Raw genomic sequence first — 17672 nt, 5'->3', positions numbered from 1 at the left:
TTTAAAAACTAAAACACACAAAAAATTATCATTTGATACTCTCTAAAAGTTATTTCCCTTTTCTCCTTTGTACTTTTATGCTGAAGTACCTTCTCAAATCTTCTGAAAGACGGGTTTTTTTGAATCAATCTTCAAAATCGTAAATGCTTCCACTACAAGTTTCCAGCTACTTTCTTTTCATATCTACTCTAAAATATGCTAATAGAAAAAAGAAGCAGCTGTACTCTGCTCATTCAATGGAAATTATCAGCTTGTGTATATTTATTGTGTTATTGACCCTGTATTTGCCAAAAGAATGTAGGCCCACGTACATTTCAGACAATCAGATACAAAGAGTGTGTTTAGAAATATGACATACTGGAACTTTTTACAATAGGGTTTTTATCATGGAGTTATGAAGAATTCTTGGGAGACAATAAAGAGATTCTTTTTTTTTTTTTTTTTTAAGTCTCCAAAATGAAGAACACTATTTAGCAGATACTGTAAAAACTGAAAAGTTTGGAAATTTATTTAAGTCTAATTCATACAAGGAACACAATGATTCCAAACCAAACAGCACAGGTGTGAAAGTCATCATTTCCAAAAGTGGGCATGCCGAAGGAAGCCACAGAGTCTAGCAAAGCACACGTTGTGTGCTGTCCATGCAGCACACAAGGTTCAAACTCATCTAGTGATAACAGCAATGTCTTTCAGCATCACTGACTGCTTGTATTCAAGCTGAATACAATATCATCTGTGTTTTTATCCATCATGAATATTATACCATTGGAAATGGACATTAATGGCAACTTCTCTTGTGTCTTGATTTATATGTGATTCAAGCCTATACTAACCACCAATGTAATGGGTCTGCCTGAGATGCAGCCCTCACCGTGCTGTGCAGTGGTAGCTAGATAACACACCAGTGTTTTGACTACTGCTGAGTAGGGCTCACACAGCACCAAGGCTGTTTCCCCAACATTTCCCCAGTAGGCTGGGGGTGGGTAAACACTTGGGAGGGGCTATAGCCAGGACAGCTGATCCAGACTGTCCAAAGGGATACTCCATACCACATGACGTCTGCTCAGCAATATAAGCTGGGGAAAACAGGAAGAAGGGGGGGACATTTGTTTCGTGTTTGTCATCCAGAGCAACCGCTACGCATACCGGAGCCCTGCTTCCCGGGAAGTGGCTGGACATCACCTGCCGATGGGAAGTAGAGAATAAAATCTTTTGTTTTGCTTTTGCTTCCATGTGCAGCTATTTGCTTCATTAAACCGTCTTTATCTGACCCACGTGCCTGTTGTTATGTTTTCTCTCCCCTGTCCAGCTGAGGGGGTGAGAGTGATAGAGTGGCTTTGGTGGGCACCTGGCATCTGGCCAGGGCCAAACTGACACAATTCAAATGCAACTTTTGGATCTGTTCATTTGGAACACCACAAAAAGCAACACTTGCAAACCTCTGAAATAAATCAGAGATAGTCAGGTGATTCAGGAATAGCACGCAGAGTTTGAGGGGGTTTGTTGTTGTAGGTTTTTTAATTAGCTGTGTATAAGAATTGCTACAGTTTATTCTTTTCAATAAGAATATAGGAACTGGGTTTTTAATAGTTCTCATGGTACTATTATGTGTAAAGACATTGAAGCACTGGGCTACATCAAGAACATGAAGCTGAAATTAACCACTTTAAATCACAGCAAAGATAAATTTAAACACTTCAATATGTGCCAAAGATGAAAGCTCCCCACCCACCCACCCCCAAGTCTGTAGCACAGCAAGGCGCAGTCTCCTGCAAAACCTAAGCCTCTCACATAAGAAACTTGGTTGATAAATAGTGTGATTTATGAGACAGTAAGGACTCTCCTTCCCCAGTAGCACAACCAGTGAAATTCAGCAGCACTTAGAGAAAAAAAAAACCTTCAAAACTTCACGCTACTGTATACTCAAGTCAAACAACACTCTCCCATTTTAGGATGCAAACGAAGCTTGACAGATCTCCTACTAACTTTCAGTCCTGGCACAACAACTTTCCCTTGACTTTACGTGCAGCAGCTAGGCTGGAGATATTAATATCTTCAACTGCACAGCCACTTAATCCCTCCCTGTCTCAGTCCATAATGGTCACAAGCAGGACTTCAATTCAGGTCTTTCTGTGGCCCTAACAAATGCTCCATGCTTTGTATAAGCGTCTATAATTCCAACTATTTAGCACACATGTAGTTGGTAGTTGTATACATTGTGCATACTACCAAGTTAGTCACTAGTCCTTAAAATATAAAGCTAAGAATGTCTCTACAGGGTTGAAGCTCTAGTCTGCAATGTGTTCCTTGTGTGTGCTGCAAATAATGGAGATAAACGAGTGACATTCTCACAAACCTTTGAACTAATCTTATGAGTTATACACAGCAAGAAAAGCATTAAGCAGAAATACATAAATACATAGCCAAAACTAGATATATTATTTCCATATACTCCAAAACCTTGAAATAAACAAACAAAAAAGCTTACCCCTGCCAACGTCAGTGTTCCTTGTTTACACACACTGCAGCGGACCCTCAGTTTCCCAGGTTTCACGGCTTGGCAGAAATTTTTGCAGAAAACGTAAAAACTGTTATAGCCAGCTGCACCTGTCAGGAAGAAAAAAACCCAACAAACAAAAACATTTGATGTATACTGAAAATCAGTAACAAACTGTCATGAAATGTTTCTATTTGACTCTACAAGTGACAAGTAAAAAAAAAAAAATAGGCTGACCAATTTTAAGGCCTGAAGACAGCATTGCGATCATTTTATCTTGCCTGGTCTATTTCTTAACACCTTTCCTGCTTCTTGATCAATAGTTATAGGTGAAGTACTCCTAGAAAATGCATCTTGTCTTGAGTTTGAGCTTACCACTGATGACCACCAACCGTGATCTTTGGCAAGTGATGTACGCGACTGATTAGCCCAGTTCTCCGTAATTTGCATCTTATTTCTAGTCTAAATTTGTCTAGCTGCAAGTTGTAGTGAGTTCAAGTTGCATGAAAATTTCCTTGGATGAAGTTTAAAAGATCAGTTTGACTGCTATCACAGCAAGAAAACAAATATTTAATTTAGCAAATTTAGTTTTACTAATGGAAGACTGGGAACCATTTCTTTATTCTTGCTGGCAGCGGTATAACCTAGCAAAGTTTGTAAACTGCTGCCAAGATATTAGGCCAAGTAAATTTTCAAGGAAAATGAAATGAAACACATTCTGTTCTGTGAAACTATGGAAAGAAAGATGATATGCAGAGAATTGTGTAAGCCTGGGGCAATGCTAATAAATTTGATTTCACATGCAATCCTGATCACTGTTTTGAGTAAACCACTTTTTAGAATAGCTATTAGTATTCCTTAGAAAATGGTGGAAGTTTCATAGCATAGTTTTAACCTAGACTAGTCATCTCCAAGTTCAGAGATTCAAGCTTATTATCAGAAGCTGAACTGAGACCAGAAAAGTTTTTAACATATTTTTCCCAATGTCAAGAGGGATGGTAGTGGAGATTTGACCCATTAACAGTGTTGGACTTCAGAATCAATAGCAGTCCCTTAGAGGTCATAAGGTTTTCATTATCTGCTTCCTCATTCTCCTACTTCTCCCTACATTTATCAGCAATATACTTTTTATGTATATTTGAATCCTAACATGTTACCACAGTAAATATGATCTGGAATAATTTCTTTAAACCTGACTTGCGTTATTTTTACATGTCCTTCACAGGATAAGGGTCAGACCCTGTGTTCTGCCAATGAAAATGTCTATCAATTTCACGTTAACACCTATTCATAGGTGTCCTACCACAAATGTGCAACTAGTTTCCAATTTCAGAGAACTATGTCATCCAAAAAATGTTTTTTCTAAGAAAAAGTATGTAGATGTCTTCAAAGAAGATGTACACTGCTGAAGGAAGAAATTTTATAACACATTTTCAAGTTTTTGGAAATGTAAGCTACATAGAAGTACATCAATGATGTATCCAGTATTAATGTTAGACAACTGATCTATCAAGTGTTTTCATTATGCTTCCCTGGGGAATATTAATCACCATAGCAGAGCATAAAGCATAACAGAATTTAAACTGAATTCAGTTTTTGTAGAAAATTAACACACATTCATACATTCACACAGATACAAACTTTTCATACGAATAAGTACAACTCAAAAGGTTGAGAGCACACTTCTCAAATCAGTCTAAAACAGTGTCCCGAGATTAAAACAGTTCAATTAAAGAAAAAACAAGGCTTATGCTGAACTATTTAATACACAGTATGATGTTGAGAGGTAACTTCAAACTAAATATGACAAAATTTTGGACATTTGCATCTCTATTCACTCATATTTTGCCTAAGCCTGCTTGGTTAGATTCAATTTGAGCTAGAATCCACAACAAAAATCTAAACTCTGGTGTTGCAAATGAGGAGGATTACACTTGCAAATTATTGAATTTTACTTTTGGCAGTTCCTCTGACCAGGAACAGCAGGTCAATCAATAAAACAAAAGGCCAGCACCTTTAGCACAATTCAAAGTGCTACATGATGTAAGTAAGTAAGAACGCTATTGCTAACAGAGGCCCACAATAAACAAGATGATTCAACCACTTATTCCTGACTTGGTCTCAAGTGCAGAAGTGAGACCAGAGCCCTTTACCTACTTTGGTATCAACAGTCCTCTCCCATTATTCCAATTTCTTATATGGGCAGCCTAATGAGACTAACGAGACTGCTGCTTCTATTCACATGTAGAAGCACTTATCCTGAGTAGATCTGTGATGCCACTACTCACTGTCCTAATTTGGACCTACTCATCAGTAGGATTCTTACTATGACTCTAATGAAACCCTTCTAGTCAAACAGAACCATCTTATTGAGTCCATAAGCCCTTACAGAATAAAATATATTAATCTGATTGATGCCTTTCCCGATCCCGTCCTCCACTCCCTGATGTCTTATGTCCCTGTCTCACATTTTATATCAAATTTATTTCAAGCAGTAAACTATTTGAGGCAGGAATCATGCTTTCTGCCTGCTTTGTGTTCTAAGCTCATTCCATCTGGACCCAAAGATAAAATTATATTATTGACAATACTCTGCAAAATATTCACAGGGTAGCATGGCATAAATCAGCATGACTGCATACTGCAGTAAAAAATAGCAGTCATAGGAGAGGCCTAAAATGAGACATATTGCTGATTTACTATAGAGGATAAATCTTATGCATTAGCTTGATATTTACTCTGTGCACAAATAGACTACATTAACTCAATATTCATTTTTTTACCACTTTCCTTTTTTTTCCTTTTTCATGAATATAAGAAGCACCCTAAACACATCTCCTATGCACAAATTTGAAACACAAGAAACATATTTATAATATAACGAGCTGGAGCAGTTAAGCAGCACAGATCTATTCAGAGACCCAGAATAACTTTTGAAATATCTGCTATAGCAAGGCTGCTGGAGAGGTACAACACAACAAGAGAAATTTTCTGATTTTAGGAGGAAAGTGTAAATGGAGATTTTCAGCAATCCATTCACCATTTTATGCAAATGTGCTGATCTCAGGTAAAGTGCAGTTACACCATTAGTTGTATGTCCTGAGCAGCATCACCAGGAGTAGCGAAGACTGAATTAAAAATGCAAATGCTAAAAGTCGGCATACAGTACAATGCTGATGGCTAGCATTAAACACTTTACTGGCTTGTTAATGTCACTGTGTATTTTAGCAGGGCCCTTGGCTGAGACCGCATCCCCTTGTATCGCTTTTCAGAGGGGAACTGAAAGAAACAGGAACAAAGAAATCTGCTTTATGGACCAGCTCTGACGTAGCAATATTAACAAGAAATGTAATTATGTCACCGTGCAATAATCACTAAAATTGCTGTAGAACCAACCTTAGAACCTTGTCTTTCCTCATTCAGTCATGGTCTATAAGCTTTCATAAAGCTTTCCATTAATGTTTTATAATGCTGGCACTCAGCAAGAATGTGCAGACACAGCAAATTACGAGTTTTAAAAAAAATGGAAGAACCTTTATAAATGCTGATTCTGATACTGAATGTGAGCATTAATGCCATAAATAAATAAATTAAATTATAAATACTAGTCTTCTTTGAAGTTACATACATTGATGGGCAGAGGAAGAATGGGGGGAAAACAAATGTGCCACGCTGCAATTATTCTTTTCTGAGAAGGTAAAGTCACAGCAATCTCAATTTTCAGGTACATATTCCAAATATTTATTCGTAGGACAAGGGTCCCATAATAATCTCTTTTGACCATCAATGATTCGTCTCGTGGTCTGGACACTCTTTTCTAGTTTTCCCACACCAGCTGATACATCAGCATGTCTTTTGAGAAGACATTTACTTTGAGTCTCTTATCCTTAAAGATGGTGCAACAAGGTTCTGTCATTTTGTTGACAAGTATTTTACTTTCATTTACTGTAAACTGAAAAAGATGTGACCAGAAAGTTGACCTTACAAACTCGAGTTTTTCATAGGTCCAAAAGCAATTTTCAGCACATGATGATAGGCTAACTTTTTAAGGAGCCATCTCCCATATGTCAAGCTTCAGATAAATCTGACTTGGAAAAACAGAAAAAAATGTCCTTCATTTTATTCAGATGTGATGAATTAGCAGCCAAATTAAAAATTTCCACCTGTATTGGTGAATTCGTGTCATAACTTGTTTCAACATAGCAAAAGTCATTCAAAGCACAACTGCCTGGCTACACTGGTCTACCTTAACTGCCCTTTGCATTTAGTGAGAACACTTTCAGGTCTGAATCTTTCAGGGGAAGTAAGGGAATCCCTCCTGTCTGAAGTCCCAAGAAATGTCTCTCCCATCTGCAGTCCTAGAGAATTCACAACAGATGACCTTCCTCAGGTCATCTGTTCTAGCACTTCAATATCTTTAAGAAGACATTCCTTATTTGTAGCTTTAATTTTCTGTGCTGAAATTTAACAATTATATTCTACACCTTCCACCAAAGATTGGAAACCAATATATTTTCTTTCTCTTTGCAGCAGGTTTTTGTATTAGTTTTCTATTTCGTGGGCTAGTCAATCTAAATATGGTCATTCCTTTCTCATAAATAATACCCTCTAGAGCTCAAAATATTTTTCTTGGATTTTTCTTTAAAGAGTGTCACATGCAGCTCCCTAAATTTGTCACAATTTTCCACCTGAAGTCTTTCTAATGCTGAGCACGATAGGGTTCTTTTTATTTTTTTTTCTTTTTTAAAAAAACATCTTGAAGGTTATACTTGTTTATCTGTTCCTGTATAATATTTTGCTTAACACTATGGGGATAACTTAATAGGTTCCTGTTCAGTCCATGATCTAAAACGAACCTCCAACCCTTGTCTCCTTCATCTGTTGTAAACCATTCTGTATTTGTGTTGCTGAACACCGCCAGCCAAGTGCAATACCCTGCACTGGCCCCTTTCTGAGCAGCATGTTGTTTTTTTCTGGACTATATTTCAAATTTGTCATGATCATCTTACATTCTCAGGCTGTCCTCCAGTTTATCTGCAGTCCCTGCTAGCCTGGTGATGTTTACAGTTTTAATAAGTATTGTGTCTATTCCATCCTCCAGGTCATTGATGAGAATATTGATTAATATCAGATGTAGGGCAGACCCATTCAATATATCCATCCAATTTGATGATGAACTACTAATAACTACTCCTCAGCTACAGATTAGTAGACAAGCTCACAGCAACCCTACTGTATGCTTATCTGTATCTTGACCCCCAGGTTGCTAACAACAGTATCATTCTAAATTGTCAAAAATCATACGAAGGTGAATATGTGATACCTACTGCTTTCTTCTGTCCACAGTTCAACATGACCTGTTTTTTGACAAATTCTTGCTGGTTGTTACTCTTGTTCTTGGATTCTTTTGGTTACTTGCAAGTGTTAGATTCTTCCTCCAAGCATTTTCAGGAACTTCGATTAAGCTACTAGATTTCAAATTCCTAGACTTTTCCATTACTTTTTAAAAATGTCACCAGATCACCCCTCCATTCTCCCTAGATATTACTTATTTTCTGTGAGCTCCAGAAGTTATTTCAACAGTACTGAGATTCCATTCAATAAGGAAGACATTTTCTTTGAAAGAATAAAAATTATACTAATGTTTCATGAAATAGCACATTCAGAACTATCCATGTGGGAGCAAGCAAAAAATAAGTCTGAGCTGTTTTGAGTTTTCTTCCTATTTTGTTTTCGTTTTTGGTTTTAAACTACAACCAATACCTAGTACTGATGCTTTCCTAACAAAAATTGCAGTAAAATATAAAGCAAGAAACTAATGGACCGAGAATGGCTACTGAAGGTTCCAAGACCTTCCAGAATTCAGAGCAGAAGTATGCGTAGGCTAACCTACTAAGATAGCTGTGGTAATGAGATAAGTTATAGCCTCAGGTCATGCTACAGTGTTAGAAATAAATTATTTCCATTTTTATTATCTTTCTATATTAACCATCAAATAACACGACAGAAGAGATTAAGTAACATATTACCGTAAATTCATCACATGTCCTTTCTAATATCCTGAAATAATGTCTCCAAAAAAATGAGTTTAAGCCCTAGGTAAATTGAATTGCTCAAACTAAGTCACCAGAGGTAGGGTTAAGGATCAATTTTGAAAGTTTCATATCCTTCAGTGCTGGGGGACAGCATCTCTGTCATTCAGGATGGATGACAGGTCAAGAAAAACAACAGCAATGATTTTTCTCTTGTATATTTTGTACCCAATGCACTTCTACAGGATGTTTAATAGCTCCTTCAATATATGAGAACTAATTCCCAGCTCAAGTCATAATGAATACTACGTAATCAACATGGTGTGGTGGTGCTGATTGCCACCTTCCTACTGATGTTCTCATTCAAGTGAAGCTTGCAACTGTTGGAGAAACTTAATTACTTCCCACTTGGAAATTTCAAAAGTGTGTCTGAGGGCAACACTAGAGTAGAAAGATGGTAGAAAGATCAAGAGAAAAGTGTTGGAGCACACAGAAGTATCCTAAGGATTGTAACCCCCTCTACATAAGCTCCTCTGTAAGCATTTTTCCTGCTATCTCATCTCAGGCTTAGTTTTCTCTGTTCAAGGTTGTCTAAGGTCCAGGGCCCACCATCATAGCCTCAGCTCAGCCTTCTAAGGAAATGAACAAGTTGTGAGAAAGAGCTGCGAAAAAGTTTGTAGAAAGATAAAAGTAAAATGGCAGAGAGAAAGGGTTGTGGAGATGGAGTCACTAGGACAAGGATTCAAGGGGAAAAGTACCAACACGGGTAGATATAAAATCTCAAAGGAAAAAATGAGGGGCTTATTTGATCTGATGCTATATGCCCAGAGCTTACAGTTTAATGATCCAAGATACAAAGTTGACCGGTTTCAGATATCCTTATTGGTCTCCATTAAAATCTTTCTCAATGTTTTTGCTATTAATTCAGATTCTGCTTTTCTCTCTAGTCTTTTCTGTATTAGCCATTTGTTGATGTAGATCTTAATTAGCCATAGAAAAGAAATGAGAAAGGTTTGAATAAGCCACACTGCAGGTTGTATAAGATCAGACCAATTGCTTCCTCCTATTCGGTTTTAGAGAAGTATACAATAAATGACCCAAAACTGAGTATCAGAAGTCTGAGATACAATTTTCCTAGTTAAAAAACAGGAGTGAGTCTGATGATAGACAAAATCTGTTGTTTCACATTCAAAAGCAATTTATTGATCTTTTTATATCTCCCACATCTCCAGCAACTTTATACAGTGTACAATTAACGGGGAACAGGTTAATATGTATGGTTAATACGTATGAATATATATGTACTTGTACACATGTAAATTATACAAATATATCTATAAAGTAAATGTATTTGGTGGTTTTTTGGTGTTTAAAAAGTTTAATAAGAATTCTGAAAACAATCCCTATTTTGCAGTTTTCACTTTCAAATATCATCAGATAAAGGCGTTTATTACAGACTAGTTTTAGTAAAATGCTTGGTGGTTTTCTCTATCAAGTTCACGTTACTTTTACTGACTAAAACAATTTATGAACGCAAAAGGCGGCTAATTTATGATCTATATCAGGACCTGTCTTCTCATCCCAGTGAGACGCCGTTTCTCTTTCCTACCTCTTCAAAGCTAATTTCCCCACAAATATCTCATCACAAAAACTATTCAAATTGTTCTCTCCCTTTAATGTTTCATATGAAAAGAGAAAGTAGCTTTCTCTGATGTGTAGCCCGGTGTTTTGTACTGGCTCCCCATTTAGATTTTTAAGCTCCTTAGGACCTGAATTACCTCCTTTTTTCTGTGTTGTTAATGATGAACATGCTGTGGGAGCTTTACACATGTTAGTGATAGCACAAAACAATTATTTTGATATGCACGACTAGTTAATCAGAAAACATTAGCCGTAATGACTATAGACCTGATCCCGAAACCTCTAATCAGACAAAACACCCATTATCATCCATATGACTGTTTAAGTGAATACAATCTGAATAGAGATATCAGGAGCTAACCTATTGTTTTCATCTGAACTGCATTTTCATATAGATGACAATGATTACTGAGTCTTTCCTTTAACTCAGCTATTTAAAACCGGACACAGCTACAGGAAGTCTTTCAACAGACTGAAAATTACATAAAGCTAACATTGTTTCAGATTCCATTATATTTACATTTAGAGTAGTTGTGATTTGTAAAATGTAGACTGACTGTCAGAGACCTCTCAGACCATTTTAGCAATTTGCACCCATATAATGAAACATACATAGCTAGAAGTGAATTTAAAAAAGGGTATTTTTCCAGCTGTCTTCACTTTAAGAACTTTGTTTGATTCAACACAGTAAGAGGACAAACATCTGCACTATAAGCCTTGTAGTCTCAAAGTAGTTAAAATTTCCACATAAAGCTAAATTTTAAAAAAAGCGTGGAGGTTGCACTTCTGTGCCTAAAAAAAGAGAGATGACTTAAAAGATCCCATACGCTTTGCAAAAATACAACTGATATGTGTTGCCTTTAATCTTTTATTTTTTAACTGCCCGTCATTACCTGCAAAGATTGCACAGAGCCATCGCTTTCCTCCTCAGACACATATATGCAGATGCACATATTTATAAAACTTTTTTACCTGTTGATGATGATACTTATTCCTTATGATGCCTATCTAATTTAGAGCATGAAAGTGGCATTTATTTGACAGCTAGATTAATCTAAACTGGTAGTACGATATTCTAGTGAGAAAAATGGGGACTTTTATGGTTTGATTCAGTTCATCCTAAAGTAGATATAAAAAGATATAAATATGTCAGATAAATTGTGCCTAAAAGTATCTGTTTCTCTCTGTTGTGGGATTTAGGACTACTAGGTCTGGTAGAGATATCTACATTGCAAACCTCTGAAATTAGGCAAGATGAATTAGGTGATGCTGTGCATAAGAACTCATTACAAACAGCCACAGTACTTTGCAGTATGGATAGTAATATTAAATAGACTAAACCTTAATAAAACCAATTTCTTTTCTTGAGACAAATTATATGATCTGCAGAATGTCTATGGACCTCAGGTAATTAAAGTATATGGAAGACAGCTATTTAGAAAAAAGAAAAGGACTTGTCACACTGTAACAAGGACTACAAATGAAAGTAAAAGGACTTTAAGAAGAAGTGGAATTTGGCTGAAAAGGGTGCAGTGTCTTGTGTAAGAGGTGGACTATCAGAAGTACTTGACAAAGACAATAAGGGGGACGTTTATCTTTTCAACTCCTTCCTTCTCAGTGAAAAAAATTTGTGTGCAGAAAAATCACTTTTTCAATCAAAAAAATGCAAAAAGAACAGTATTTGATCTATTTTAACTTTCTGGAATTTGCAATGGGGTAAGGAAAATGTTTATTAGGCTTTCTCTTTCAGTCTTTATCATGAAAGAATCTTCTGCTTCCCTTTTCCGAGCCCCAGCATCATTTACCTTCACTTTCTTTCATATTTCACCCAAATTCTTCATTCATTATCTTGTTACCCAGATAACTTTTGTAATTACCTTTCCCCCTTCTCATTCCCTTTCCTGACCTCTACAGAAACTTCACCTTTCTCTTACTTCTCCCAATACACTCTTCTCTCCTTCAGTTTGCTCTTTGATTTTCAGACAAAGTAGCAAACTTCAACACTAAAGCTAGCATAGTTCATATTAACAATAAGGAGTGAAGGCAGCAAGAAGAAAAGAAAACAATTCTGATGATTCTGCCAGATAAAAAAACACAGAGGGGTGGGGGGAAGACAACTTCATGAGACTGCTGAAAACTTAGCAAATGCTACATGGGAGACACCTTTTATATCAACCAAGTGTTCAAGACTAAAGGTATCAAAAGGTGTCCCTGAAAATGTACTCCCTGTGCATGGGGAAACCACTACACATCAATCATAACATCCTCCACAAAACACCACCCTGAGCTGCTTTCCACCTCATTGAAGGGACTGAGTGTTACTTGCAGTGATAACTGGCTGGAACTGGCTTATTTGTAGTTAAATGTAGGGACTTCTGGGTTTAAGCCTAAGCACATACAGGGAACCAAAGCTGCTCCAGAAAACCAAGCGCGCGTGGCACAGGTCCTGCAGGGTAGGCTTCAGTATAAGCAGCCAATCCAGTTGAGCACAATTTCAGCAAATAAACTAAGAAATGTTTACATATTAAAAGTCAGTTGTACTGATCGCCTCCAGCACAGTTCTGGTTTATTCCTTTTTTGTCCAAGTGGAATTTGAGAACGTGCACACTCGTTTGAGATTTCTGTACAGACACCAGCATGCTTAAGGAAACAGCCATGACTGGACAGCTCAAAATCCAGAGACCTTGAACACTGAGGTGCCAGGGCACAGCATGGCAGGGGAGCCAGGAGCCAACGGTGATGGTATGGCAAACAGCAGCCACGGTCTGGCCAACAGGGGCTCAGACCCACCGCAGCTGAGTAAGGTGAGCAGGCCAGGTACAGCGATGGTCACCCATAGACCAGTGGTCACCAAGCAAGTCGATAAGGATGAGGCTGGTCCCAGGTCAGGCCAGGAAATCAAGTCAGCAAGTCAAGGTCAGGATCAAGAAGATACACACCCAGACACAGCATACCTGAAAACATAGCCCAGGGACAGAACAAAGGTAAGGACCGGAGCTGAAATGCAGCTCCCAGGCCAGTGGGCCCACCAAGGATGGGTGAGGTAGAGAGCTCTGACAAGGCTTCCTGCAGCTCTTTCACACAGCTCTTTTCACAGAAGTCTGATCCAATACACAGCTGCCCCATTTCACAGCTGGCCTTTGGCACAATCAGTTAAACACCCAAGGAGGGAGGGAGGTTGAAGAAGTTGAAGAGCCTGCTGGTGCCTTAACTGCAAGCACGTGATATCCCATAAAATACCTATGTCATGTCCAACAAGAAACAAAATACTGACAGACCATGGAAACAGTAAGATATCGTGAAATCATCTGCTGCTTAATTGAGGATGCACCACAGAACTTAGGAAAAGAATTAAAAGAAACTATATTTAAATTTATAGAATGGATGCCTGTATTTGCAAATTAAATATGAGATTGTATCAGCTTATTTATAGTTTCAAATGTATGACATTTCACAAAGATACATCTACATATGATGCACAATTTAGGCAACCACCTTTTTTGCAATACAGAATGTAAAATTCAAATTTTGCTTTCTTGCTTAGTTTGAAAATTTATTCTTAGTGTTAGTGTATCTAATGAGATGTGTTTCCTTTGACTGAAAGTTCAAATAACAGCACACTCTCAGCCAAAATAATGGCTATTCCTACTGAGTGTCTTCACTGTATTAGCTCTCTACTTACTTCCAGTATCAAAAAAACTCCCAGTTCTAGTCAACTAATATTGTCCAGATACAGGCAAGCTAACATATCTATAGCAATTACCAGTAACTATGAAAGGTTGGTAACAAGCAGCAACAACAGTATTGCAGCTAGCTTTGTTACAGTGTCTGTTACCCTATTACAAAACACTCTGGAAAAGTTTATCTTTCAGAGCACGCAAAGAATAAATAGCAAAGTAACAAAGTTTATGGAAAATAATTAAGTTATTCAAGGTACTATAACATTAAAAAAAATTCCTCAGCAGTTTTTTAATAGAAATTACATTATTACTGAATAAAAAAGAAAAATTCTGTTGTGGCCAAAGAACTGCTTAAAACACAGGAACCAAAGGTCAGGAATAAGGGATCAGTTGTCTCCATACAGTCCCAAAAGGAAATTGTGCCAGGACTTGAGTATTCACCATCAGAAAAAGAGAAATGAACAGTGAAATTACAAAGTGTGCTGGTGATATGATTTTATTCAGGATAGTAAAAATGAAGGCCAACTAGAAAAAACATTGAAGAATGCAGGATGCTGAGTGACTAATAATAAAATGAAAAATTAAATTCATTGTAGATAAATGTAAGGTAATGTATGTGGGAAAAATAATTTTATGCAAACAGTCTTGACTAGTTATTACCACACAGAAACAAGATCTTGGGGTTATAATAGATAGTTCTATGAAAATGTCAGCTCAATGCTCAGTAGCAATCAGAAAAGTAAATTGAGTGCTAGGAATTATTAAGAGAGGAATCGAGAAAAAAACCCCAAACAAATCAGAAAACTGTGCTGTACAAATGCTGTAAAAATCCATGGTGTGTTCCATTTTCAACATCTTTTGATCTCAGAGCAGGGTATGGCAGTACTGAAAACATACCAAAAAGAGGGAATACATGATCAATAGCATCTATGCCACTATCATTTAAATAGATTATGATTTTTTCTGGCCCAAAAAATCAACAGTTAAGTGGGAATATCACAGAGTTCTACAAAATTGTAAGAGGCATACAGAAAGTGACCAAAAGTGGGACAGCATCCTGGCAAACATCATTAGCAGCCTGTTTTATGCAAGCTACTGGCAGAAGCTATGGACTGCCAATAGGATATGATGCAAAATAAATGTTTGATCTCAGCTGGTGGAGTCACGGTCATATTTCGTGTGAGAAAGAGACGGAAGTAATCTGTTACTGCATTTCACTGTCCTGCTGTGTCCCTTCAGAAAGACTGTAGCTTGGATCTGTAGTTACAGATCCAGTGGTCCAACCTATGTTGACCTTCAGTCCGCAATGGGAAAGACACAGGACAGTCCTGCTTCTGTGCAACCCAGACCATGCTGTCTGCTGGGGGCACTCTGTGTTCCTGCCCATGACAAAATCCTGACCCACAAGTCTTTACCAAATGATTTTCAAATTTTCTTTTAAAGTGTAGATATTTATGACCTTGCTTTTACCCACGAGAACCCACAATTATTGAAACTATTTAGCTCTGTTGTAGCAGATACTTTAGCAATTAAATGACAACAGGCCTTTGTACCATTCTTAGCAGTTTAAACTACTAGATTATAAATCTTTATGTATTTTCTTTGAACTCCATTGCCTGTTTTTGAATTTCAAGCTGTCATCTTAACAGGTTGTGTTCTGCACTGCACCTTAACTTTCTGAAAAACATTTCTCCCATAGTAATATTCTTTAAAGTATTATGTGTCTTCATGCTCATACACTAATGTTGTTTAAAAAGTGCTCTTCATTTTCTGTGCTTTTGCTAATGCTTTGAGTCTTTTTATTAGTTCAGATCCCTTGTGCACTCAAAAGAGTAAGCTCTTTCCAGCTTTTTTTATTTTTTTGTTTGCTTTACTTTTCTAAAGATTACTTTCATGAAGAAATATTATTATTTTGAATACTTTTTTAATATCCAGATAAATTTTCAAAGAGATTCCACCTGGCATAAAGAAACATACACCAAATTACCTGGTAGTACTGGCTAATTTTTATGGTTGAGCATACAGAACATTAGTAATTTTTCAACAGCTTAGTATTCCATATGCACCTTCTTAGGTTCAAAAGCATTACTGCAAAATGTAATATGCTTCAGCAATAGTTAGAAAAGACAGGAATTAACACTTTGTTTACGTTCTAGACATTTATACGAATTGACGATTCCACTGCCCTGTGTCTACTATCAGAGGAAATGAGAAAAACTTTGGAATAGCTGCTACCTCTGGGACGACTTGAGAAACCCATGTCTCATCCAGAGTTGCACAACAGTCCTCACACAGCTAGGAAATGTTAATGGTGCCCTACCTAGGAGTCAGCTGGTAGAGACTGTTGGCAGATCAGGTCCATGACAGTTAAACACCAACATTCACTAGCTATACTAAATTCTTCATTGCTGTACATTCCCTTTCAGACTTGCAATAAATTCAATCAACTGAACATTCAGTTTTGACTCATTTTCTGCAGTGTTTTTAATGAAAACAATAACAGTAAGGAAATGGGAGCAGCAGGAAAAAGGGAAAAGGAAGACACAGAATTGAACCCTAGTGGGGAAACAACATTGCATAGGTAAAAAATGGCAATGAAAAGCTTTTCAAAATACTTATATTAACTGAACAAAATTAATGAAATCATACATGTGAAGAGATACTGCCAGGAAAAACAGAGGACAGAAAATGTCATAGAATCTATGAAATGTTTTGGGATAGTAGCAGTAGCAGGAGTACAATAAACATTGGAAGCTGCTAGTCAAAACAGTTCCTTCTATAACACAGGAAAAGAATCAGGCAGCAGCACTGTGATTTGCTGACTTTGAACAAGATGACAGAGTAACAGGCATACTATCAAAGAGATATTTTGCATAAGCAGAGAAGCTGAGTGTTGTAGACGAGAGCTAGACACTGGATCAAAGAGGTATAAAAATAGTAGAGGAAATTAACAATGAAGAAATCACTTAGGTTTTAACTCTGAAAAAAAGGCACACAATAAAGGAAGAATTATGAGGGAAAGGAATATTCTCCCTGACAGGATATATAAAGAGAAATTGCTGTATTATATCAGAGGCAAGCTATGAAAGATAAGGGCTTGACCAGAAGAATGTAGAACAGAAATCAGACAGAAGTATTGGCAATTTTCAATAAGGATGCCACAATGTATTGATTAACAAGTGTAAGAGGGTGTCTGACATTTCCTAAGGGCTGTTGTATGCCAGATGACAGTAGTGTGAGGGTTTGACCAGAGAGATCATGATAAATAATATGTTACAAATTTACCTGCTTTTGATGAGCTAAAAATTAAATCAAAGAGCTTGAGCTCTTTGAGCAAGAAATGCTTTCACCTTAATCAGCCACCTCATTCCTTAGTGTATATACATTTAGTAAGAATGATGGTACACCTTATTTGCAGCAAAATGGTGAAAAGCTAAAAAGTATGTCACTCTATATAGGGACTATATGGACAGCTGCACTGCCAAGGAGCTCCGAGTTTGAATGCAATCATCTTACTTTCACAAAATAGAAATTATTTTTTTACCACAAGGGAAATAAGGTAAAGTGAGATTATACATAGCATCAAGCCACAGAAAATTTCAGCATAATTACAGAACTTTATCTGTGAGTGGCCCTACTGAAAGTTCATGTTAGCAATAGGATACTTCAACACAACTATTGTAATAAAGATAATGGAAATTAACATCAACCTAAATTACTTCTCACCCACACCCTTCCACTTCAAAAAAATCAGCATCTGTAAAGCACCTTTGCTAGCTGTAAAAATTCTAGTGACAGAGACTAAAGAGATCTCTCAGATTT

At 37.0% G+C, this 17672-nt stretch overlaps 1 protein-coding gene across 1 annotated transcript in view; it reads right to left on the bottom strand.

The window, feature by feature from the left end:
- PRKN (parkin RBR E3 ubiquitin protein ligase) overlaps positions 1 to 17672 on the bottom strand; it is a 629698-nt gene that overhangs the window by 480099 nt on the left and 131927 nt on the right. Inside the window, exon 5 of the mRNA XM_086460407.1 lies at positions 2489 to 2607. Coding sequence (XP_086316533.1) covers positions 2489 to 2607 — 119 coding nt within the window. The remainder of the gene's footprint in view (positions 1 to 2488; positions 2608 to 17672) is intronic.

The sequence above is a fragment of the Leptosomus discolor genome, chromosome 2, assembly GCF_034619465.1.
Source record: "Leptosomus discolor isolate bLepDis1 chromosome 2, bLepDis1.hap2, whole genome shotgun sequence".
NCBI lineage: Eukaryota > Metazoa > Chordata > Aves > Leptosomiformes > Leptosomidae > Leptosomus > Leptosomus discolor.
The sequence above is the reverse complement of the archived record's forward strand: the minus strand, read 5'-3'. Positions and strand labels throughout refer to the sequence as shown.